The sequence below is a fragment of the Strigops habroptila genome, chromosome 2 (genome assembly GCF_004027225.2).
Source record: "Strigops habroptila isolate Jane chromosome 2, bStrHab1.2.pri, whole genome shotgun sequence".
Taxonomy (NCBI): Eukaryota; Metazoa; Chordata; class Aves; order Psittaciformes; family Psittacidae; genus Strigops; species Strigops habroptila.
In genome coordinates, this window is record NC_044278.2 from 26,009,478 (window position 1) to 26,036,288 (window position 26,811).

The following is a 26,811-nucleotide window of genomic DNA, read 5'->3' on the forward strand; positions in this document are numbered from 1 at the left end:
ATGGGTGGAGCACCTCTGCTATGAAACAGGCTGAGAGAATTGGGCTTGTTGAGCCTGTAAAGCAGAAGGCTCCACGAAGACCTTACAGCAACCTTCCAGTACTTAAAGGGGGCCTAGAGGAAACCTTTAGAGGGACTTTTTACAAGGGCATGAAGTGACAGGACAAGGGGGAATGGCTTTAAACTGACAGAGGGTAGATTTAGGTTAGGTGTTAGAAGCTGTGTCTGTCCCATCCCTGGCAGTGTTCAAGACCAGGTTGGATGGGGCACTGCACAACCTGAAAGGTGTCCCTGCTCCTGGCAGGGAGGTTGGAACTAGGTGATCTTTAAGGTCTCTTCCAACTCAAACTATTCTGTGATTGTATGGTGCCACCAACACTAAAAATCAGCTGAAGACCTCTCTGGAATGTTGGAAGTAGTCTCATGCGATGATCCAAAAAAAGTCTTGAACGTAACACCAGCCCGGCTGAGGCTGGTTGGAAATTGTAGTATTTTCAGATGCTTGCTTTGGAAATGAACTTCCAAGAAGCAAGGCTATTCTAGGAGACAAGGTATCATTAAATTCCTATAATAAGTACTGTACTTGCTATGATTCCTAAAATATTGTAAACAGCCAGAGGATGAGTAAATTTAAGACACAAGGAAGTCACAAGATGTTTGAGGAGAGAAATGGATAAACAATATTGTCCCTTTGAGCAAAGTTCAATATCTGGTTCCACCAGGCTATTTAGCAGCAACTATTTAAGTGAGGGAGCTGTACAGGAGTTAACAAACTAGAAGGAGGAAAAGGGGAATCATACCAAAACAGGAAACAAGAACCAGAGCATCCTGCAATCAGTTAGCATAATCTCTCCCTGGTACACGTCAGAGAACAGCAAACATTTAAAGGTTACATATGCATCGCTGGATGGCTATCTTGTTTGCATGGGAATGTAGCTTTGCTGTTATTTGGAGTTGCATTAATAATTCCTGGGGAAAGCTTAAAATTGTATGCTAGTGTAATTCTCTTTACAGTCCTGCCTAGAAAAGGTTATGAGCCTTGTTGCTCTAGGTGCAGTGTAGTTATAAAGGCAGAAAAACTTTCGTGGCCTGTAGTCTAACGGGATGGGCACTTAAGAGCAGGAGGGATCAAACCAGACTGAACCACAGGAGCATCAGGTCATTGTATAAAAAGGGCACAGAAGCCCCTGCCTGTGTGAGTATCTTTATGCAGGAGAAAAAGAAATACAAGTTGTCTGAATTTCATTGTAAACAAAGGGAAATCTCAGGAAGAGGATATACAGAATATCTGCATTTGTCCCAGTGACATGTTTAGATTAAAATATTTAATTTCAATTTATTTTTTCAATGATAAACTTCCCTATTCCCTAGGTGATTACATTTTATATGTGAACTAGAATACATCTGATTTTTTTTATTAATTGGCTGTTGCAAAGTAAAGTGTGCACTGAATCAAATACTGTTTCAAAACTAGCTGCTTTATTAAAGAAATACCTGTATTTCGTGAACAAACCAATTTATTTCAGATTATGACATTTATCAAGATTAAAGAATGACTTGATAATTCTCCTAAAACCACTGATAATTTCCTCTCTTTTTAATAGATGAAAAATGGGCATTTCTGCTGCTTTATAAGCCCCCATTTCTCAGCATTGAAAGAACTGGCCTTTGAGCTAAAAATAAAATAAAACAAATATTGAGTGCAGCTGGAGGACTTAGCTACTGACTCTCACATATGAGCTTTTTTTTTTGAGAAAGACAGCAAAACTTACTGATTTAATTTATTCAGCACTGTTCTCTGTTTTTAACATAGCAAGGAACAGCTTCAAATTAATTTTTACTTAAATATATATTAAGAACATACCTATTTTTGTGTAAAAAGTAATTTTTAAATAAATTGCTAGAAAAGGACATCAGTGATACAGGACACAGAGATACCAGTTCATGTGAAGAAACACTGAATGTAAACTAGTTGGCTTTTCTACTTCTCCATAAGATCTTATATTTTTTGAGCATTTGAAATGTTAACCAGGAGAGGACAGTTTGGTACTGTTCAAAACATTACTTATGGAAGGGAAACCTAATTTTTAAAAACTTAAGCTAACTCTCTTCTATAGAGCTCTGCAGGGGTCCTGCGTATTTCAGGACATAGGTACTTTAAGCTGTGATTTCATAAGCAGCGTAAGCAAATTAAAGATCAAAGATCTTTCCTTCTTGATGTCGCTATCATGCTGCTGCTTCCCAGGTCTGATTCAGCTTGCTGAACTGGCCACAGTTGGTTATTTTACTTGTTTTTTTGGAAGAGCGGCACTGCAGTGAGAAGAGGGAGCTGACCTGCCTCACCCCGCGGCTGTACGCTCATTAGCACTGACAGAAAGGATGGCTGGGAACGTGCTAACGAGGGCAGAGCACAGGCAGCACCAATGTGATCTTCAGTCAAACCCTTGAACCACAGCCTTCATTTCTGTGCATGGTAAAATGTGCAGCACGTTTACCCACAAGCTTTCTGAGGCTATGGCTCAGTGCTTTTCCCAGTTTATTCTTTTAGTTTCAGGCACTGACATTGTATGGTCTCTCTGCATGATAATTTCTCTGTGCCTGTGCATTTTATTAGTTATTTTTCACAAGCCATCATCTTTGTAGAAAACAGAAAATACATGGTTCACCCAAATACTGCCCTTAATTACTCACCTGGACCTTTACATACTGGGATTTTGGAGACAAACCTGAAACCGTGGTGAGAAACTGAGGGCTGTTACAGGGAAACCTGCCTTTCGCACTGACTTGTCCTTTGCTTTTAAGCCACCCACCCCTACAGTGTCTTTGATAAAAAGGACTATTTCAAGGGGAGGCAATAATGGGGTATTGACTGCATTACATGCCAACCCTCTGCATGCCTAGCCTCCCCTGTGCCAGGCAGGATGCCTGCCTTTTTTATCCTCCTGATTCCCAGCCTGTTCTTCTCAAACTACAGGCACCCAGAAGCTTGTTACGAAGAGGACTGGGATGAGATGCTCCCCGAGGGAGCAGCTACCTCGCAAGCCATGGCTCACCATGCTCACCTCCTTCCTGATTCACCCCGTGGCTTCAGGCCGGCTCCGAGCTGGGTGCTGCATGCACCCACACTCGGCAACACTCGCACCTTGGCCACTGGTTGTTTTAATGAAGTTCTTAAATTGTCCAGAGGAAAGGAAATGATAGCACTTTAAGGCTGAGAGAGTTGGGCTTGTTCAGCCTGGAGAAGAGAAGGCTCAGGGGAGACCTTCCAGCAGCTTTCCAGGACCTAAAGGGGGCCTACAAGAAAGCAAAGGTGACAGGACAAGGGGAAATGACTTTAAACTGATAGAGGGGAGATTTAGATTAGTTATTAGGAAGAAGTTCTTTACCATGAGGGTGGTGAGGCCCTGGCACAGGTTGCCCAGAGAAGCTGTGGCTGTCCCATCCCTGGCAGTGCTCAAGGCCAGGTTGAACGTGGCTTTGAGCAACCTGGTCTAGTGGAAGGTATCCCTGTCCATGGCAGGGGGTTGGAACCAGATGATCTTTAAGGTCCCTTCCAACCCAAACTATTCTATGATTCTATTTTCTCTATTTAAGGAGACAGCTTTCTTGTGCTACAACACTTCCCAAGTGGAGGCAGATGAGAAGCACCTATCTTCCTTTAAGTGTCATATTCTTGGCATGTGATTTGCACTGACCATATGGCTGCTTCAGGTAAGATGCCCTGCCCTATTTATTAGAAAAGGGCCAGGCATAGCTACGATGCCAATAGAGTATATTATATTAAGAGAGCTCTTATATTAAGAGCTTCATTTCAGGCTTACTCAAACACTTTAGCACAGAGCTAAAGGTTAAAGTGTCACAAACACTGAAAATGCAACAGGTGAACAAAGTTACAATGAAAAACTATAGTAAAATACATACACAGATATATGCAGTGCATCTGAATTGTACTACATTCATTCTGGTGGTTTTTCCATCCTAAAAAAGTATGCACCACAGGCTTTCCTTTAAACCTCTTTCATTTTTTCTTTGTTGTTATTAGAGCAGAACTGTGAAAATTTTTTATTAGCATTGCTATTATTTCTCAGAGACTGGATAGCTCATCTCTTGGTGTTCAATAGGATTAAAAACTGTACGGTTTCAGGCTACACAAATCTTTTTGTTTAAATGAAAGAAAAGGGTTGATTCAGCTGGATTTTAGTTCAGTTCAAAAGAACTATTTTTTCCTCTTTTCTCTGGCTTTAGATGCATTTCATGTTACCTTGAAGCTCAAGACCATTAGATGAACATATGCAATCTCAAGTTACCCCAGGGCCTCACCACGTATGCGTACATGCAGAGAATGAACCTAGTAACAAGCAATCTCCCTGAGCTGCAGCAAAGATGACTAATAAAACGGTCAAGTGCTTCACTTAGAAACAAGAATAATCTCACAAACGAAACACTCTTCCACAAAGATAAGAGCAATTTTTAACAGACTTTTTTCCCCTTTTTACCAGCACGAGTAACTGTAGTGATTTATGATCACAGCTGCCACCCAACCACAAACGTGTGTCCCAGCCAGCTGAATTGTTAGGTAAGGGTCAGAAAAGCAGTAAATGGTGTATTTACAGCACTGCAAATAGGCAGGGCAGCTGGCTGAAGCCTTAGGAAGTAAGAAGATAAAGGATCCTGAGCATCTTATGACTCAACAGACAAAACTCTCACATTTAGGAAGAAATCTCCCCTTACCTGAGACATCCTTTCACGGTGCTTAGCTTCGAGTCTCTCCTTGGCTTTCTGGAAATGGGCATGTTCATTCTCATCTCCAGGTGTCTCCAAGTATTTGTCGACAGCATCAGGAGTGCTAGCAGCTGTAGTAGGGACTGAGGTGAAATTTTGAGGCAGGGAGAGGGAAGGGAGGGGAGAAGAAAAGCAGAATTTCTACTTTAGTACAGGTAAAATTTCACTTGGACCAAGCATGAAACATCTGTTCTAATCTCCATCGGAATAAATCCATTCCTTTAACCTCAGAGGAAGATATAAGAATGTGGTTTAGGTGGATATGTTACACACAGCAAATATATATATGAATATACAAGGATTTCCCCCCTCCCTTTTTTATAAACCAGGAGAAACTCTACAAAGAACAGGTTAGAAATTGCAGCCAAAGTCAGAATTCCAAGGAAAAAAAAGACTGGCAATGACTAGTACATAAGCCAGCAAAATGCCCTTTGCAAAGTTACATGCATTGTATGTTAGTTTATTTTTAAAAGATAAACTGTAACACACACACAGTGCAATGAAAATATCTTTAAAGCACCTATGGACCCCACAGTATCCTAATGAAATGTCTCAAATCCTTCCCTTAGTGACAGTTTCGTCTCACAGATCTTTATTTGTAACAAATTTGATTAAGAAAACCCCTCATGGATACTGGAAATAATCAGCAACCTTGCACTAACTGCCAGCCATTCCTGTCAGATAATTAGGCAATACCTATTGCCCTATTAGTGGAAAGATTTGTGCTTAGGGTAATTCAAGCAAAGCGAGCAACAGTTCCCTCACTACACAGCGACATCCAACAACCCCTGCATTAACTGGAGTAACATTCCTGTGCTACGGCCATAACAGCAATTTAAAAAACTCTCCAATGATGATCAGCTATGTCATGCGAACTAGACTGTTCCTAAATATTTTATTATATAATTAGTTTCATATCCCTGGTCACATTTTCTTCAATAATTGCTAAGTTAGTTTAAAAATTCTGACAAACAAAGACTGTACACATAGCTGTGCAGGATTTTTGTTTTTAAATACATTTTACTTCATGTACTATGGTTAACTTTACTTACAGAGGTAATACATTTTAGCAGATAGACTAATACACATGTAGGGAAAAACCCAGGACTCTCCCACACCTCAAACACTTCTCAATGTCTTCACCAAAAGCAAACTTTAATCTGAAGGTCAGAATGGGTAATAACAACCAGTATTTATTTATGACTACTTTCCTTAAAACAAGTTGAAATATAAACACACCTATGTTAAATTATTTAAAAAGAAATTAAAAAGTCAGGTTAGAAGTACAACACGTTAGTCCCAATGAAATACATCCTGAAATTTTAAGAAAAACTTAACCCAAAATCCAAACTTTTCCTCCAATATTACTTTAGAAGTAACAACCCAAAAGCAAAACAATATAGCCCCAAAATGAACAGAAAGTCTTTGGATTCGGCTGCATTTGAGGTATTTCTACATGTTCTCTGCAATAGGCATGAATGGTTTTGTCTACTGTTGGTATAAATTGCACAATGGATTTTTGGAAGTTACTGGATCAAAGGAAAGGCCTTGTTTATCTCAAAATAAACAAAAAACTACCAGCAACCAAAAAAATCCAATTCAGAAGTCATAGGCAGTGCAAATTTTCACTCCTCCCACCATTTTTAGATTTGTTTCATAAATATTTAATGACAAGCTTGTATATTGTAAACTTGACAAGTAAGCTTCCTGACAAGTCACAAAAATTACAATAATGGAATGCAACTCTCCATATTTTCAGTGGTTACTCTTACAGCTTCAGACAATTTAAAGTCTCTGATATTGTTAAAAGCATAAAAATTTTCTTTCTTTTTAAATGATAATATCCCATCTACAATTATAATGTGGTTTGTGCTGGGGTGCAGTGCTGCCTGCCAGAAAGGTGAAAGCAAATCATGCAGTGAAAGCAAATACCAAAACCAAATCACCCAGATTTTGGACTGAGTGAAAACATTTCTGTAATGCTCAAAAGCATTTCTATATATGTTTGCCCTTTAATCTCTGAAGCACCAAATGAATCTTTATATTTCCTGAAGCTAAAGTTGAGTGTAGTCCATTTTAATTCTATTTAGAACATGAGAATTTATTTCAAAGGAGGAAGAAATTTAAGAGTGTCAAACCTACCAAAGGCCATCCCCTACAAGCTCCTGTTTCCTGACACGGGTTCACCAAACACTCCCAGGCAAGAGCAGTGAATACTCTTTCGCAATGTTTAACTAACCTTGCTGGCATTTTCCTTCCATGACTCTTAATTTTATCCCCCAATCCCCTCACCCCTCCCTGAAACTTGCATGTCATTGAACATTCACAATATGGTGTGGCAATGAGTTCCGCAGTTTAAACAGCTCAGTGTGAGGAGCATTCCTCTCTACCTACACCTTCCTTTTGCTGCTTCTGAAGGACACAGCAGGGTTAATCATGGGAAGGTGGAATGGTGGACAGGTCTAGTGCATTTGCTGTCCTTCACCACCTTTTACAGTCTATTTTTTTTTAAACTTAAGTCTGTACAAATGTGAGTGGAAAGAAGTGACGCTCTAAATAACTGTCCAATAAATTATGCAAATTTAACCTTTAATTTATTGAACTGGAAAAAAGGTCACCAGCATTTGCACTGAGATCAGTTAAGCCACCTGTACATTTAAGGTCTGATTTTCCAAAGCCCCTGTCTCACATGCACGGCCTTTACAGCCACATTTTCAGACAGTTCCCTTTCTTCCCACTGGGATGCTTGCTGCTGCGTTTCTGAATGGGTGAGAGTAGCGGGTGCTGAGAACTGGAAAACCTGATTTCAGTGCCTGGTGCCGAGGATGTCAGAGCACTGAAGCCCCTCCGAAAGCTGTGCAAAACCAAATTACTCAGTGACTAGGCATTAAATGTCACAGACCTGGGTGCCTGATGCAGCCAGGCTGTGCCCAGGAGCATGGGAAAGGATGCAGGCAGTACACTGATACCTGACTGCAAACTGCTCTCTCAAGCCAAGCTGAAGAGAGTAATGCTAATGAAATGCAATACTGCATAGCAGGGGAAAGCTGCTACCCCTGACCTGGTGCAAATGCCGGGTGTAATGCCACACGTGGCTCTCCACTGTATGCTCCCGAAGAGAAGGAAGGCTTGGAAACAGGCATGTGGGCTCATGGAAGCTTGGGGGACCTGCCTCACGGTAAGAAGCTCAGTTACCCTCATCCATCAGGGAGTGGACTACTAAATTGATTTAGAAAATGTCTGCTAAGAAAAGATTTCTGACAATATCTTTATCAGAAAGAAGCAACCAAGGCCTGATAATTGGAATCCAAAGCTAGGCAGAAAATAAGGCTGGCAATCCAGACTAGAAATAAGCCACCCACTTTTGTAGTAGGTGCAATTTGAACAAGTATTTGAACAACTTATGCAAATATATGCCCATTTGCCCAAAAGCATCCTTGAAAACATCCTGCTTCAGCATCTCCTTCCAAAATCCAGCCAGTGAACAGGTGGGAAAGCAAGGAGTAAAATGGATGTTTTCTCCCAACCTGCTTGCTGCTGACAAGAATCTGCAGCCTGATCTCATTTTATGAACCCATCTGCTCTTAGAAGGAGGTTTCATTTTCTATGCATTGCTTGTTTTATTAGGTAACTCATTCTACTACTGCATGATAACTGGTAAAAAAGTGTGTTTTAAAAGGTGTGGAAAAAAATGCAATATCAGATGACATACTCTTCACACTCATGTTCATTTTACCTGTCAATTCCCAAACAGTTGTGGGTTGGTTTGTTTGGGGGGTTTGTTTTCTTAAACTTTAAAATCCTAACCTTCCTGGAGACACACATTCGATAACATGGCCAAATTATACTCTACGCATTTTTTGCTATTTAACAACAATTCTTAAATATCAGAAGATCAAGGAAAAAATAAAAAGGAAGAAAAATGCAACGATATGCCCCCAGATCCTCTTTTATGATTTTGCATAAAAATAAATAATCCATACCAGCATCTCCAGTGAAAAAAACCCCCACGATCTCAATGGTCTGTCACCAATCTCATACGAAGTGAAAGGATTCGTAGATGTCCTTTTTCTGAATGAGACTGGCTGTTGCATATAGGATGGGAAACCATTTGAAGTGAGAGCATTACCCAACTACAGTTTAGTATTCAGTGGATGTATTCCTTGCATCTGAATTCCACATATGCAACTGCCTCATTAATGAAGGATTAAAATCAAAGCTTTCAGTTGTTGACTAAGATCACAGCTAATTATAGCACTTCTGACAATCACAAGTGCATATGGAGTATCTTTAGTGAGAAGGGTTTCTATTATTGCCACTGCTACCTTATGAAATAAGTTAGTTTTACAAGATGGTATCCCCATTCTTTTGTGAATAAGCCATTCTGCTTACAGCAGGGTGGCAAAACCAATGAACAGAATCTAAACAATGGGGAATGAAAATAACTATTACCTTTTTATTACAAAACAGAGAAGTTACCGGCTGAATGATGCAAGACAAATAAAGGCTGGGAAAGGTTTATGTAAGATTGTAGCAAATTACCACAATTTTAAATGTGAAAATTTTTAAAGGGAAATGGATGTACCAGGAGTTTTTACATAAGAAGTTTAAAAGTTTAATATAATTACTTGGAAAAAAAAGTGTGCCAAACTGGTATGTTTTCTAAGGGAGATCAATACTGGGGCATAGAACAGTAAGGGTACTTACATACTACATATAATCTACTACATTAGAGAGACAACTACTCTCATTCTTAGCACTGTAAGCTGCAGGACCAGCAGGCAAAGTGCCATTCCTTTTCACTTTTAATTATTTTCTTTTCATACATGCTTTCACCAAGACTACTTTCCGAAACCTGTCTAAAACTGAAGAATAAATGGGAAGGCAGAGTTCCTCCCACAGTCAACAGCACCAAGGAGACCGCGTGAGAACAAAAACTAGACAGGTCCCCAGTTTTAGTATTTTACCTATAAGCAGCAGGTTGCTGCTGCTGGTTTCTATTTAGGGGGCCAAACAGACAGCACTGCTGCGTCCCAAGGTTTAGCATCACCCCTGGACTGGCAGGAGTTCTGGGAGCCAAATCTTTTATCTCATGGCTCATCAGCACATCTCCCTGCCTGGAAGCTAACTGCATAGCAGTGAACTGTGCTCATAACAATCAGAGTGCAGCACTCCTGTCCGTCAGCCACCCAACTCCAGCTGCCCACTTTCTAATTTTCAGCAAAGATGCTCAATAATGTGAACTCTCTTTAAGTTATTGATGGATATTAAGGCTCATCCATTTCAACTACATATTTATCACTCAGCCTGATCACATAGCCACTCAGCTGGGTTTTATCTTCCACAGTTGCTTTATCCTCATATTTTGACAATTATCTTTAAGACACCCAGAAAAGTCTTTGAAAATAAAGTCTTCATCATAAAAACTGAAGAATTCTGACTACAATGGTAGGAACTCTGAAAGCACAAAACATGGACTAACAGGCCAGATTAAACCAGATATATTCTTCTGTCAGAAGAAGATATATGCACATTGATATTGACTTAAGAAAAAACATCTCCTGTAACAGCAGTGGTTGTATGCTCAGGGATCACATCTGAAGTAGTAGAAAGAATCACCAGTTCTGAGACTTGACTTCTCCACCTTCAATTTCAAGCTGTCTCTTAGCTTCCACAATTCTGATAAATTAGACGAATGTTCCTAAAGCAGATTAGAAAGCATGTTGTTTAAAAATGTCCACTAGTTTAATTGAAAGAGATTGCAGGCGCAGGTGACATGAAGAGAGTTAACACATGAAAGAGAACCCAGTGTTCCAGAGGGATGCTCTTTCCTTTCTTAATAGCTGAGTTATCTCATTGTTTTTATTACCCATCAAGGCTAAACTACTTTGTCATAAAAGACTGCATATACTTTCTGTAACGTTTCATAACTTGCATTAGTATTCAAAGAATAATTACAGGTCAATGCAGCAACCTCAGCCTGAAAATATAATTAAGTGTATTGAGATAGAGAAATCATATTTTAGAAGTTACATTCCTTCTTGAACTTTACTTTGCAAAGACTGATCCTATCTTTCTTTGATATGTTATAGTGAAATCCCTCACAGATTCTTCTTGGAGAGAAAAAAACCCAACCAACAAAACATACCCTACTCATATTATTCCTCATCCACTGCCTTGACTAAAGTTGATACTTGCCACCTAAACTAGGTTTATGTTAAATTTTCTCATATAAGAATCCTTCTGTGTATGACCTTCAAGATACATTTCCTATCCATGCACAGCTAGGACTTGGCAATCATGTTTTCATTGCACCTCCATGAATACAACTTCCTTTTCACCAGCCCTGACAAATGCAATTCTGCCTTGCTTATACTCATTCGACACTCATCTGGGCTATTAATTGCTCAGATCAGTTCTTCAATCCATTTTGTGCTTGGGAGGAGGTCCCCAAAGCATACACTCAGGCATCTTTGCAATACACTGCTTCAAGGTCATTCTCTTTTGATTTGTCACCGTAAGTTTAAATATTTATGAGGGAAAAACCCCATTAAATTCTTCACCTGTTACATCAAATGAGAACAAATACCAGACAGAAGTATTTTCCTGAACATGCCTTCTGCCAAGGTTGCAAACAAGAGTCATCAACTTCCACAGAGTAAAAAAACCCTAACTGTGGTTAGACCCAACAAAACAAGCAAAAAGCATCTACAATAATATATTACATTAATAAAATTCCTAGTGCTTGAAATTATCAGTAGTCTAAATCTTGTATATGAAAACATTTGCATCATTTCCCTTTTGAGCCTTAAAGATTACCCAATTGCTTTTTAAATGAGCCCAGTCCAACACTGTCTCCATATGTGGTTCAAGGGTGAAATGTAAGTGCAAATCCATATAGATGAAGAAACTGTTGAAACAGAAATTAGTCACTTGCTTCCACTAAAGATGGTAGTCGAAATTAACAATTTAAATAGGTGATATTAGAACTCATCCTGTTTCATGTCCTAGGCACTGAATGATGTGTCCAGCACTCACAGTGAATGAAGAACTGCAAAAACGTTTTTCATCTACACTACTTGAAACTGGCCTCAACTTCATCAAAATGTATAATTCAGCTGAGCTTTCATGCCGGAGAAAATTAAACCCAGCAGATACAGGCAATTCATGCTGGAGATGATGGGAGAGGGACACATTTAAGTCAAGTCTTGAAAGGTAATGCCCCTTTACTGCTAATTTTCGGAAACAGTAAGACAATTGAATATAAAGAGCCTTTGTGATGAAGCAACAGGTTGTCCTAATGTGACTGGCTTAGTGAATTTGTAATAATTTGGGGGTTTTAATTCATTCAAATTCATAGTTCTTATGCAAAATGTTTCCTTGCAATATCACTACTTACGAAAGCAGATTTTTAGGGTTTGAAATGTTATCACGAGAATTCTGTACTTTAAATTGTATCTCCTGTAGTGCCGTGACAAGTTAGTATTGTAGCTATTTGCTACAATGAATATTTTCCAGCACAAAGTGCATTGTCAAAAAACAAGATGTCCAGATGAATGTGCTCTAGACATGGCCTGCTTTCTGTCTCCGAGACTCCTACCTTCAACCTCAAGCTGGCTCTGTAGTTGTACAAATTAAATGAGCAATCAGCCAGTAAGTAAGACAAAGGATTGAAATGTGCTACCTCTATAAATGTGCTATAAATTTGGTATACTTTACCATTCTGCCTACAGGAATGCACTGCTGGTCTTTCATGTGTTAGACATGCTCTGGAAGTTTGCATGCAAGTTTAGCTGCCAAAACACTTCCTGCTAACTGGGGAGATGTCAAGATCCCAAACAAGTAACAAACAGATAAAACAAATTATTGACAGTGGGAGTATCATCTTATAAGCTGCTGCTGTTAAAAGGTACAGATCATTTGACTTACCACTGAAAAGAAATTAAACTGGACACTGCAAAATGCTAGGTCATGAATTTCCCCCTCACTTAAGAGCATGAAACACATTAAGAACGATCTCATCAATTATCAGGGATGGATGGATACTAATCTGAAGGGAAGCTGAAGTTAGCCTGTATGAAAAGCAGTAGAGTGGATTCCCCCTATTAGTCTTAAGTCTTGTGTACAATATTCTAATCCATGTTTAAGTTGGTGTGAAATTCCATCTATATTATGAAATTGTAGCTTTTAGTGTGAAATAAAGTACCTGACACTTAAAAATCATCAAGAGATACAGCAAGTTCAGAAGTTTACAACATTTAGCCTAGAGAAGAAATACTATTCTACCTAAATTCACTCGAAAATCTGTGATAGTGCTCCAAAATGATTGAGGATAAAACAATACCTGTTAACATCTAAGCTTACTATTAGGTTTTAGGGTTTATGCAAGGAAGGAGGGAACAAGACAACACTGAACCCTGTTGGTTCCCTCTTTGGATAGCCATAGGAATTCAGGGCAATGAGAAACCCCCGTATTTTATAAAATGCCATTTTAATGATACATCTAAGTTTACAAAAACTGACTGTGCCACCAGAGTACAGTTCACTCCCACTTTAGATGTGGAACAAATGAAAACTTGGTGGCACAAATTCCACTCTGCTCTGAATGCACCCTGTCATGGCTGCAGGACCTGCTGTGAGAGCTGTCTCCTATGCAACAGCTGACAAATGAAGCACATTTAAGAGAATGAACAATCCCAGCTTTGAAGCTCCTTGTGTCCCCAGGTTAAGACTTGAACATCAATGTAATTTCAAAATAGGGCTTACTAAAAAAATCTGGGTTTTTTTAGCTCCTTCTATAGCTTTAAGGATGTTTCACAAGCAACAATTAAGAGACAAGTGAAAAAAGTCATACAGCAGATTACTTCTTAGTGTGACAATAAGACAGAAATCATTCCTTCAATAACAGCATGCTGTGGTTTAATTCCAGTTGGCGACTGAGTACCACATAGCTGCTTGCTTGCTTCCCTCTCCCTTTCCCCATGAGATGGGGAAGAGAACCAGACAAAGGTAAAACCTGTAGGTTGAGATAATAACAATTTAATAATTGTAAAGTAAAATATAATAATTATAGTAAGAATGGTAACAGGAAAAAGAGAGAGAGGAATAAAACTCAAGAAAGACAAATGATGCACAATTGCTCACCACCTGCCGACTGATACCCAGCCCAACTTGAGCAGCAATTGATCCCTTCCGGGTAACTCCCCCCAGTTTATACACTGGGCATGACGTGCTGTGGTATGGAATACCCTTTGGCCAGTTTGGGTCAGGTGTCCTGTCTCTGCTTCCTCTCAGCTTTCCATGCCCCTCCTCCCTGGCAGAGCATGAGACTGTAAAGTCCTTGATCAGGGTAAGAGCTACTTAGCAACAACTGGTGCGTTATCAGCACTGTTCTCAGAGTAGAGCCAAAACGCAGCACCGCACCAGCTACCAAGAAAAAAAATTAACTATCCCATCCGAAACCAGGACACGCCAATTTATCATCTTCTGTTTATTCTTGTCAATATGTATCCATTCTGAGGTCATTAAATCCGAATTAACTGCCTGATAGATCCTAATGATTTCAAAGGAGTCATTATGGCCAGTCACACACTAGAAGTTTGAGTCCTTATATTGAATAGAAGCTGTAGATAGTATTGAACATCCTTACTAAAAATCAATAGAGAGCGAGCATGTGGTCTGGCAGGCTGAAGGAATCGGTAACAAGATCTTTAGAGCCTCCTACTTCTAGGGCAATTATATTTCAATTCCCATGTAGCTGGGTGATGAATGAAAAAATTTGACAGCAGTAGCTCCTACCCGACAGACAGAATTTTTGTCAGACCTCACAGCACTGGCCAAATTCATTGATAGTGTAGACAGTCTCAGGCTTAGAGTGACAGGACAGACCCACCTTTTCAGATCAAGGCAAAGAGACTTCAGTAAGGAAGCAGAATAAAACATGATTTTTTTCTTTTCTGTTGACAATGTGATCAGGATATTAGTATTCAGTGTTCATAGTATATGAGTATTTCTGACAACAGAACATCCTCAGGTCTTGGTTCAGTCCAATTTCAATGCATTACAAGAAAAATAAAATCACAACCCACCCTTTCTTCCTTTGCCAACTATTCAAAAGAAACCCAACCACTATCCACTACTTTGTATTACTCTATGTAAAATCTAACTAGTTTTCCCTGCAAAGCAAATTACAGCTAGACAAAAGAAAGACGTGCTTTTAGCATCCATCTTGTCTCCTGCCTAAGAAAGACTCACTTTTTTTTTTATAACACAGAAGGGAGCAACAATAATGTGAACACTGGAGAGAAAGGAATAAAGAATGGAGTAAATAAAGTATGGGGGGAGGGAGGCACAAAGATCAAATAGAAAGATTAAGTTAAGGGTGAAGGGTGACAGAACAGGGGTGGCCTAGATGGAAACTCTTCTCCACCGTTTTTCTTTTCTTCTGTGTGATCAGGTTGAGGGTGGTGTCTGTGCTACAGCCAGATAAAAAAACCTCTTTCAGCAATATTCAATCAGTACCAAAGACAAGATGCCACTGAAGTGCTAAAATATATAGTATTCAGCACTTCTAATTATTTTCATTACCATTTCTCGTCAGCAAAATGATGAAGAATAAGGAGAAACATCATGGTGATACTGAAACAGTAGGTGAAAACAGAAGTAAACAAAGTTATTTTAGGGACAGAAATAACAGCTGTATAGACCAAAGTACAGAACAGACTGAAATATCATGAAAATACAGGAACAAAAATATAACTAAAGTAGCTAGGAAAATGTACCCTATAGATGCAAATGTTTGAGAAACTACTGAAGGAAAAAAAATAACAAACCCAAACCAGGAGAAAGCCCTCTGAGAGATCTATTTTAAAAGACAGACCAGCTCTACTTTTCCTCACCACCAGTTGCACAGATGAAGCCAAGCAGCTCAAGTACTCAACCTAACTCCATTTTCCCTAAAGAGAAAATGACTCAGACTAAAAATTGGGAATCCCAAAGTAAACCAAGATAACTACGGAAAGAACACAAATGGTAATGTTCTTGGCATTGTTTTATTGAACTGAACCTAAGGAAAACCAAAATGAAACAAAACAAACTTCCATGAGCTAGACAGGAATCTCCAGGGCTTATCTGAATATCCTAATCAATATGATACATGGCAAATTCAGAATTTCTAGTTCCACACGCTGCATGAGAATTGCCAGTTTTAAAAGACAAGATCATTTCTCCTCCCAAACAGCACAAGCTGAACAACTGCTGCTGCCAAGAGACAGGTCTGAACAAGGAAGACAATCTAATTTCCAACTTTCATTCAATCCATAATATTCTTTTTAAGATCACGGCTGAGGTCACCCCTTGCAGCAGAGTATTTTCTGCAAAAAGATCACTAGGTTGATTGGAAGTGTAATACAACAAACTCTGCTGGCTTGCTATTACAAGCGGTCAGTGCTATGACTTCACCTACAACCTGTATATGAAAGGCAACACCACTGCATTACCAAAGTGACAAATTGGAATCTCACCCCTCCAAGTTTTACTGTGTAAATATAATTCTCATGAAGTCTGTTTTGTGAAGTGACTGCTCTATTAGTCAGCAACACCCTCCCCTCTGTGTAATAACTCTGCAGCCCTATGAAAGTCAGAAATGAAACTCTCAGATTTGAAGTGCTGGGTAACTACAGCTCTGTATGCAAGATGCACGATCTTTGGAGATCTTTGAGTCTACATATAGTCCTACTGCAGAATTTGGAGAAAGAGATGCATTCATGGCTCAGCTTGAAGGGCAGGAGACAAAGCATGCTGTAAAAACCGGGTGTTTAACAAAACTTGCAAGAGCCAAGATCTACAAGTCCTTATTTATGCTGCTGTCCAGTCTTTAGAAAAATATATGTTTTAGTAACGCTGACAAAGGCAGTAATAACTCTTAATTCCTACCAGGTATGTGAAAAGGCTGACTTTTCCCCAAGGAGAACCAGCATATGCAGCTTTTAGAAACTCTTTTACTGACCATAAAAGTAAAATTCTCAGCACAGAAGGCCAATTGTTCATTTAGCCCTACCTTGTTGGACATGAAACGTAAGGATGAAGGGCCCCCCCGCCTTTTTTTTCGCTATTTCTGGGGAAAGGAACAGCTACTGTCACAAGAGGTGTACTATCAGAGGTAGGTGATGTTCATTTGCCTCACATAGACCGAGGCAAATGCCTCTGTGCAAGTAAATCACGTTCAGTCCTGTCATTCTTCCCCTGCTAAATGAGACTACTTCCAGATGCAAAGCAGCAACATGTTCTGTTTCTCAGCTGTTTTCCATTATTAGTTTTGACGGCCATCACCTTGTCTGGATCCAATCACCACTTATACATGATACTCACCTATGTGTGACTGAAAAAGGTAATTGTCCTTTACAAATTCTCTATTGGCCATAACAGTAAAGAATAAACACAGCCTCATCTTGGCTACCTGAAACTAAATGTACAAGAGCTGAAGTGCATTTTCTAGGCTTACTGTTCACCATCTCTCTCACTGCAGTGCTTTTTCTATGCTTCCAATCTGCATCAGCCAGCTATTTTCAGTTTACTTTTCTTTCCTTCTTCCACGTCTACAATATCAACTGCTCGTGAATACCACATACCTTGCATTTTTCATGGCACAAATACTTCTTCTTTAAAATTCTCTTTTTTTCTACTATGGCCCTAATTTAACTTGTTACAAAGTCCCAGTTTTTCTTGCCTGTCATAGGCATGCAATCAGATACAAACCACATTTTGCATCTGGCAATGTCTCACCTACCACAGGAACTTGATGGTTCAAAATTTCATTCTTTCAGCAAACATATTATAGACCTCACTCCAATCTACTGCATAGTCCTTTCTCTCTTCACTACATCTTCTGTTTTGTTGCAAAATCTGATGACTATCTAGGAGGTAGCCTCCTTACTCACATTGTGATAGTTTTTCTCAATGTCCCTCCATGGAGCTTTGCAATGAACAGCTTTAAAAAGATGCCAAGATGAAACGCAGCTGGAGCACCAGAGCAGCAATTCTGCCTCCATGATGACTACTCCTGCTCCAATAAAATAGTGGTTGGTTCCTTTGCTGAGCACACACACAGTACACCTCACTAGGGCTCTGCATGTGTTTGTCTGCATTTTTATGCCTTCTACTTACTGCAAACATTCCAAGGCATAGACCGGAAAATATTTTGCTAAAAGGAGCCCCAACATGCTGCTTCTGTTCTGCTCCTCCATGCCCTGTGAGCAGGTAAGGCAGTGAGATACGGACTCACTATTTCATGTGTCAGATCTAAATTGCAGCCAATACTCTCTCAAGAGTACATGCTAGGAAGGCAGACAGCAGGGGAGTGGTACCAGTGGCTCCCAAACCAAAACCCAGCTGATAAATTCAGCATCTGATTCATCAGCTTCAACGCTCTGTGATGGAGAAAGACATCCTTCTCAAACCAAAATTCACAGTGCAAACCTCTTTCTTCAGGGAAAATGATCATTAAAATATATGGTGTGTTAAAGTAAGTGGGAGGTGATTCACATCCACATGCATCATCAGGGAAACCTAAAAAAAAAATCAATGTTATTTCTCCATTTCTTGTTGCAACCACACACAAAGTATTCAATCAAATTGAAATGAAGAAACCAAAAATAATCTGGAAATGAACATTCTGTTATCTTAATGAGCTTATATTGCTTTGATTAAAGAAGGTCAGAGTTAATACACGAAAATACACTGTAAAAAACTTGAGCTATTTTAAAACTTACCTGAGGCTTATCTAACGTTTCTGCTGTTTCCTGCACATGCACTGCACATGCCCACACAGACACACACAAAACGTCAGTACACTTTGACAGAAAATTAAGAGAAGGTGAGTGCAAAGGCCTTGGCTAAGGAAGTGTTAAGCTTTTAGCTACCTACTTGCAAACCCCCACCTACAGCACCAAGAAGACACCCACTACCATGCTGGGTTAGCGAGAGGCTAGTGAGGATCTACTGGTGAGCAGAGGCTTTGGACAGACCGCGGCTGGGGGTTAGTGTGAGCCCAGGCCCGCTCCTGCATGGCAGGAGCAGGGGAGGCATGGAGGGGCACTTACTGACGCTGCCACAGACCGCCATGCAGTACTCCTCCGAGTCAAAGTTGTTCCGGTTCCCACCGCAGCCGCCGTAAAGGAAGGGCGCGCACTTTCCTTCGGCCACATCAAAGTACCAGCGGGAGATCATCGCGCGGCAGGGACCAGTCTTGGCTTGCTCAGAGCACACCTCTAGTCACAGGAGACCCGGAGGAACCACATTTAGCACGTCAATGGTATTGCTTTGGTTTCTTAATCAGGTACCTCTCAATGTCCACGCATGCAAGCGAGGAAGGAGATACACCAAGGAGGTGTTTCGGGGAACGGGCAACCCTTCCCCAGAAAACCACCCCAGAGACAATTCTGAACCGACTCAGATTTGTGCTATTAAGTCACCTTAGCTTGTTTATACTTTTATGTTTTTAGCTACTTCATCTGCACACACTGAGGGGTGTTGCCCTGAAACAAGCTCCAGCATGGTGGCAATGGTACAACTGTGAAGTTTCATCTGCTTCCAGGCCAGAGGGGTACAAACACACATGGGGTCTGCCTATGGCCCCAGGCAGATTCCTGTCCTAGCAGCACACTCAGTGTTAGAAGGGTGTCACCTGTCTGGAAGGGGAACATCTGAAAGCAGAAGCAGCCATATTTTCCTTGTTGTTTTTTAGCTACATACTCCCTCCCTGCCCAGCCTGAGAACGTTTCCTAGCTTCTACAAAAGAAAAAACAAACCCCAAATATTTATGAGTTATAGAGGAAAATAAATTCTCTTCAGACACCTATTTATATATAGTCATTGCTGAAGAAACTCCCTCTTGCAAGCTGCCTGCATAGGGTTTTTAATTCATAGTTCGAGGGCTCACATATATAAAATTACTGCCATAGCTTTAAACCATCCACAGGAGGAAATCTCATCCCCAGTGAATATACACTGGGGAAAAAATTAAAATGGTCTGTGTCTGTGTTCATTGTGAGCTGCCACAGTCTCTGCCTATATCCTGCAACACGTGAAAATCTGAGGGAAAAACCAAACCACATAAATTAAAGGAAGACAAAGCAAATCCTGCCTGCAATTTGGAATTCAGCCAATTACACACGTAAACGTACAGCCCTTTACCAATAATGTTCCAAACAGACAAAACCAGTTTTATCTTTCAAGGTGCTGCATAAGTCGTTTTAAATCTACATAACGTTCGACACCAGCACGCCCCTCATTTGCTTTCATCCCACGCACTGCATTGGCAGACAAACCGGTATATTCAACTACAGGCTTCTAAATTCCCTGCATGTGTTTGAGTTTTGTGGAAGGCAGATCCCTAAGGGCTGAAAGGTATGAAGAAATATCAGTGCATTAGCACTGAAAATCCTCTGCATGCTCATCACCTCTCAGATGTTGGCTACAAAGAACCATGCTTTTCAGAGTCTGCCCTGATCCATCTCTTCATTCTTCCCAGAAGCACTGCTATTTATAAATAGATTTTATGTCGAATTGTCACTGGCAGTCAGTGTATACCTACATTTCCTTAAATATATAATAAAAGTATAATTTGACATGTGCTTAACGTATTCACATATCATACCTATAAACAATGTCAAGAATCAATTTCAGGTAGCATGCATTTGGTCTAAGAGAAACAGATCCACGTATATGCAACCATCAAAGATGTGCTACAAACACTGCAATTCTGGACCAAGTAATTAGGGGGAAAGGAATAGCAGAGGGTGAAGGAGTACTTTTTTTTTTCTTTAAGAAAAAACATAATAAGAATATTTAATTGTAGATGACATTAATTACAATTAATTGTATACTACCATATGATTAACTATACAGCACATTTAGTATACAAGTGTTTCTTCTCACTTATTTTCAATCAAATCCAGCCCTGCTGTCCTATTACACTGTCAAATCTTCACACAAAGCTAACTTCGCACAGCCTTGGAAGAGCTGCCACATGTCAATTAAAAATGAATAGTGACTCTTGACATTAAAGAGACAGGTATAATCAAGAGAATTTTTGCTGACAGGAAGTGTCATCTCAAAAACCACAAAGGTCTCAACAACCCCATCTTTCTTAGCTAATACTGAGCATGGGCTGAGCTCTACCCACACTGTAAGCGCCTTCTAGGTTTCCCTCAAAATACCAGTTCCGCTATAAAGACTAATTTATTACATTTTACACTGTTCAGTGTTATCAGTACGTTAACAGTTCACAGATCTAATCCGGAATTTCCTATAGGTATTTCTCTCAAAGAAAGAGCAGCAGAGATATTTTTTGCATGAACAAAAGCAAAGGTAATTGTCCATCAAGTAACTGATGCCTGTGATAACAAGGAATTGTCTCTTTGGAAACTGAAGTAATTTATACACATGAAGATGCACTTGAGCAAGTGCTTCAGGCAACAGGGTAAAAGGAGCAAGCCTGAAGCACTGCAGCCCAGTGTTGTGGCCAGGGACCTGCCTCCACCTCCCACCAGGCTGGTGGTGACAGTGCAGGGCAGTGGAGGGACATCCTTCCCTCCAGCCAACCATATGCTATTGGTGAGACCTAAATGGTAATTATTTCATAGCAGAGAGATATGGTCTACTGCCATAAACACTTTATGACCTAAATGAAGATTAAACAAGAGATGGGAAAAATGCTCTGGGCTACTGTTTCCTGATTGCTCTGTTTGAGGGAAATGTTGCTGGCCCAGTCTAGGAAACTTCTTGCTACTGTTATCCCTTTCCCAGTGTCGTCACCACCATCCACCACTGCCTGCTCTCCGTGGAGGGCCCAGAAAGGCGTTCCTACACCCCTGCTTCAGGGTGAAGGTACCATTTTTAAACCAGCTTGCATGCCTGGGAAATGGTCCCACTGCTCCTGTTGGTGGGCCAGCTGCTCCTTCCATGACTCAACATCATGTCCACACCACCTGTCCTTACAGAAGAAAACCACCACATTAATCCTCAGCTGTACCACCTCATCTGAGAAGACAGGGAAATGAAGTGCAGAGATGGGGAATTCAACAGGTTTTCTTGGACTATTAAACCAAATACCATTTCCCCTTCCACTGCTACCAAGTGTAGCAATTAATGCCTATGATGGATGAGCTACAGTATTTTCACAGATAGCAGCAGCAGGCAGGCAGCACACACTGCTAAATGATTCACCAAAAAATTAAAAGCTGTCTTTGCTTCCTATATTAATCTTGTGGCTGAAAACTGATTAAAAGACGAGTTACTTTTTGCCACTGTGTAACTCAGTTTTACTTGATATCACAAACAATTTGCATGCAGTACACCATTAACAGTGAGCTCTCCTTTAAGGAACTTGCTCGCTTTCCACCCTCCAAAGACACATTTTTGCCTTTGGCTCCATGAAACTGGGTAAAATTAAAGAGGACAATCCTTTGCCACAACCCAGGTTCATAAGTACTCTAAATTCTGTTTTCAGACACAGTTTTCAAACCATCCTTCTTAAACAGTAAAGTTTCCCTCATTTTCTCTGTGTCCTAAACCAAAGATTACAATTGCCGATACCTTTCTTCTCTGAAACCCTAGATATAGCGTATTATTTCTGAGATATCAGCAAAGTATAATCCAACTTCCCTCATTCAAAGCTTCTTACACTTATCCCAGCCTCTCAATGCAAAAAGAGTTGTTTCTAACCAAGCAGGTAGATCGTTCCCCAAATGACAGTGCTGTTGCAAAGCTTTTTGATTTACTTTTAAATTAACAGTTAAAGTAATACACTGAAAACTAATCAGTTACACTAAGCATCGGCACTGACTGTGGTTTTTTTTCTTTGAAAAGCAGAGTCTTCAGCACTCTAGGAAACACACGGTCTTACAGTATGTGGACATTGATTTATAGTGGCTATACACAAAGTACTTCCATAAACACTCATCTACCAAAATGCTGTAAGTAGACCTAACTAGAATTTATGTGCAAACATTTTAGATACTTTTGCTGATCAATTTTTACAAAGGCCAATATAAAACATGGTTCTGAATGGCATTTTAGAATTTTTCATTACCATATAAATTGTTTGGGTTTTTTTTTTTTTCCTGTTCCTTGAAGGAAACCAATTTTAAATCAAAGTGAAATTATAATTGCTTTATTTCAAAAATCTCAGCTCCACGCTCTTTTCCCGTCGTGAGACTAACACTTACTCTGTGAACATCAACATTTTCAACTGAGGAACCCGAAATAAAATTTAAACTCCTAATGGGGGAGGGGAGAGAATTAAAGCTACATTTACATACTTCTATCGCTGTAAACATCAGGGTTGCTCAGTATTTTCTTTAGGATTTGAATTTATTTACATGATGATGAGAACTAAGCTCATTTAAATGCTGGCACAATTAGTCCCAAACCTTAAACCTTAAATTAAATTTGGAGAGATTTAAGGAAAAAATGACAAAGAGGAGGAGCTAGACTACCAGGTCTGACCTGTTTTGGAAGTTGGGTCCTATGTTTAGTTTATACCTCTGAAAAACCTCTTTACCTTAATGCTACAGTAGAAAGATACCATCATGCTGGCTTATAAATATTACAAGTTCTTTAATTTAGCCACAGTAATTATATATAATATTACAACCGGAGTAATTTTGGCTTCCGTGTCTTCAGGAACTGAAAGCTATAGTTTGAGGATATTAATACATATGTATCTGTATTAGTCTCCATTTTTTAACTAGCTGAGAAAAATGAGACATGAGTAAATGCACTGTTTTAATTTTAGTTATACTGTTCATGTTCCAAAAAGGCACAATACAGTTTTCCTCAATGAATTAATCAAAAGGAAATATTTAAAGATAATTGCACTGAAACAAAGCTTCCTCATTCTGAATATATGGTTAGAAGAGGCAGCCAAATTTTAGTTTCAGTATTCAAAGACAAAAGCTAATTTCAGAAGGGGTTTTTGGAATTAGGAGAAGACAGCTGTGAAGCTGGCATATACTGTAGGAATAAAGTTGGTGCACAAGCTACACAACTGCTAAAATACTTCCCACAAAGAAAGTTAAAAACGCAAAATGATGACTTTTAAATGCAATACTGAAGAACAGCTCTTCTGAAACTGTTAAATACCCTAAAATTGTAATTTCCATCCTGCGCAGTTAAGATTCAATTTCTCTGTCTAATGTTTATTCTTCAGCTACTGGAGGGGGACATTTGGAATAAAAAAAAAAAAATGTAATTGTATACTTGGCTAGGATACAAAGTCTTACAATTTTGAAGTGGAACAAATACATGAAAATACATTTTCTATTTACTTGTGCACAAGACAACTACATTTTGAATGAAGGTGACATGTAGTTATTTCTGATGGCCAGAACCCAAACAAAAAGCCCCGCCTGATTTTAAATATAGGTCAATAAAATTTCATGAATTTGTGTTTATTTTAGAAAAGGTATCATTTCTACATAACATCACGATTATGCTAACATGGCAAGACAGTGAATATGAGGATTAGCCCAAAAGTGCATTCCAGTCTTTTTTACACAGCAAACCTATACATTCAATATAGTAAAATGGTATTTTCTATAGAGAAACAGATTCGTGGAGGATCTCTTCTGGCAGGATATAGTTCAAATGAGACCACTCTCCATCCTTATGTAAAACACCACTATTACTGTGTTTAGTACTTCAGCACTTTGCGCTTGACCCAAAATAGTAGTACTGTACTACTATCCATCAACAAGATTACTAGATCATAAAAAAAAAAAAATTTTCCAATTGCAATATATCTTGAAGTATTATATTAGGGTGGAACAGCAGTGCTTTAGATTATAACGCCTAATTAAAAGCTATCAGTTATTTTAATGCAAACCCATTAGGTTAACTGTATCAGCTCTTGTCCATATGTTAGAGTAGATTATCATTCTTAATGAAGATCTCCTAACAAAATCACAGTAGAGTCATCAGTGTGTACAAGCCATATAACAACCTCGATGTCTTCATAATATGGAATACACAACACTATCACTTTCCAACTACAGAATACTGTATAGTCTTGAAGCGAATGAAGAACAACAAGGAACTACTATTTAAAAGAAAGACAATAACCTTTCAAACAAGAAAGTGGGGCAAAGCTATGGAGGTGAAAAAAGGCCAATTAATCTAGCATACGTTACTAATATTGTCCCAAAATTTACAGCTGATAGGTCTAGTAATCAGGGTTAATCTCCCTTGCTTTAGAGTAGATGGTTGCTATCACTAAATGGATTTAAAGTCTTTTAGACCTAAAAGTCTTCAGCAAAAAAACCCATGCTAGATCAATAAAGCTAAGAGCTACCATACAAACATCAGGCTGCTTTTCTCTTGCTAGGAAACCAGCATATGGTCTGTTGCTTGCAACTCCAGACTGTAAACAGTTAATATGTCACATCAAGTAGCACTGCTTAAATTTTTGCTTAACTGTTTAAAGAAACCCAGCTGAATTAGAGAAAGCAAAACCAACTGCTAAAGAGCAACACTATATGCTACATGAGGCAGGCCAGGCTTATGCTGCTGAATCCTGCATCTGCTGACAGGTATGCAAAGAAGCTGCCAAGTGTTTTCTACCAGGCTGCTGTGCTGACCCTGCTGCTCTCCTTTAAACAAGACCTGATTGACTGCTATGCTGACAGGAAGCACTAAGCTGAAATCGCTTTTTCTTTGTTGTACGCCAGGAGAGACTGACGTTTCTTGTCACCCACTGTGCTGAAGGAGAGCAGAAACAAAATCACAAACAATTGCAGATGACGGGAGAGCAGTGCTCCTGCTTGCTTTGGTCATGCGCTAGAACCACCACCTGGAGCTTGGATGCTTCAGGAGCAGCTCTGCAACACCCGTGACACTGCGACAGTGACAGCAGACATCAAACCACTCCCTTGCTTAAACCCTGGCCAGCAGAGAGTCACTTCCCTTGTTCCACATAGAGACAAAAGTCAAGAGCCACAGTTTTCCTGCAGGGCTTCATAAATGAGCCATTCTTAGTGGCGCAATTTCACAAATTCAGTGATAACATCTCCTTGTAAGGTGAAAAATGGACGTTTGACATTAATTTCACTGTCTGGATCCCTGTAAGCTCAGGCCCACAACTGGCTGGATTTAACACCTGAAGCCCAGCAGCAACATATCTGAAAGTTTAAACTCCATATGAACCAGAAAGTAAAGATGGTCTCTCACAAAAGGTAGGAAAGTGAATACTGGCAAATACGGTCCTATGGAAAGTATATTCACATTTTTGATAAACACTATAGCTCATAAATATAGCTGAAGAAACTATATTTATCTTCCTGCCAATGACCTCTCTCATTCTCTAGGCAAGACTAACTTCCTTTTCACTGAAAATAAGTTTGCAAGTGGTTCTACTATTGCTATTTTGATCACGATTCATTAAAATATGCAAGGAAATAAAACTGCCTGACAAATTGATTCTTCAATAGCTCAAGTGTCTTTAAAGTATAACATTACATTTATGCTTTCCAATTATTTATGGTTGATGGCAATCATTCCACCGATCTGGGGGAGAAAGCGCTCAGTACCAGCCCACAATTAGATTCTAATTTATGGGTTGGTTTAGAACAGTTGCTCTTTGTTGATTTCACATATGAAAAGCAACTCCTCTCAAATTGGGCAAACCCACTATCTGAGCTCTTTAATGCTAATGACAATGTTAGTTACAGCTTCATAAAGGATATATAAAACTGGCTGTAAAGTGCCTGTGAAGAGCATCCTAGGCTATATTTTATGAACTGCACTGAGAAATGCTTGGGAAAAGTAGCCTGAATAGAGCTCATGTCCCACAAGAATGAAGCTCCGACACTTACACCCATCTGAAGAAGCTTTTGAGGTGTCGCCATAGTATAGACCACTTCTTAATACGTGCATCATCTACAAGGTACCTCTGCCTCTTTCATTTGCACTGACTGTGACAAACTTTTCTGCATGCAACAGCATGACAATGGCAAATGCTCCCCATAGAAGTTCC

At 39.6% G+C, this 26,811-nt stretch overlaps 1 protein-coding gene across 2 annotated transcripts in view; it reads right to left on the reverse strand.

Annotated features, from left to right (window-relative positions):
* APP (amyloid beta precursor protein) overlaps positions 1 to 26,811 on the reverse strand; it is a 216,363-nt gene that overhangs the window by 63,659 nt on the left and 125,893 nt on the right. Inside the window, exons 7-8 of one of the 2 annotated variants that reach the window (XM_030477302.1) lie at positions 18,881 to 19,048; positions 4,731 to 4,864 (exon numbers count right to left, since the gene is read on the reverse strand). In XM_030477302.1, coding sequence (XP_030333162.1) covers positions 4,731 to 4,864; positions 18,881 to 19,048 — 302 coding nt within the window. The remainder of the gene's footprint in view (positions 1 to 4,730; positions 4,865 to 18,880; positions 19,049 to 26,811) is intronic. The other variant, XM_030477303.1, reaches the window with a different exon arrangement.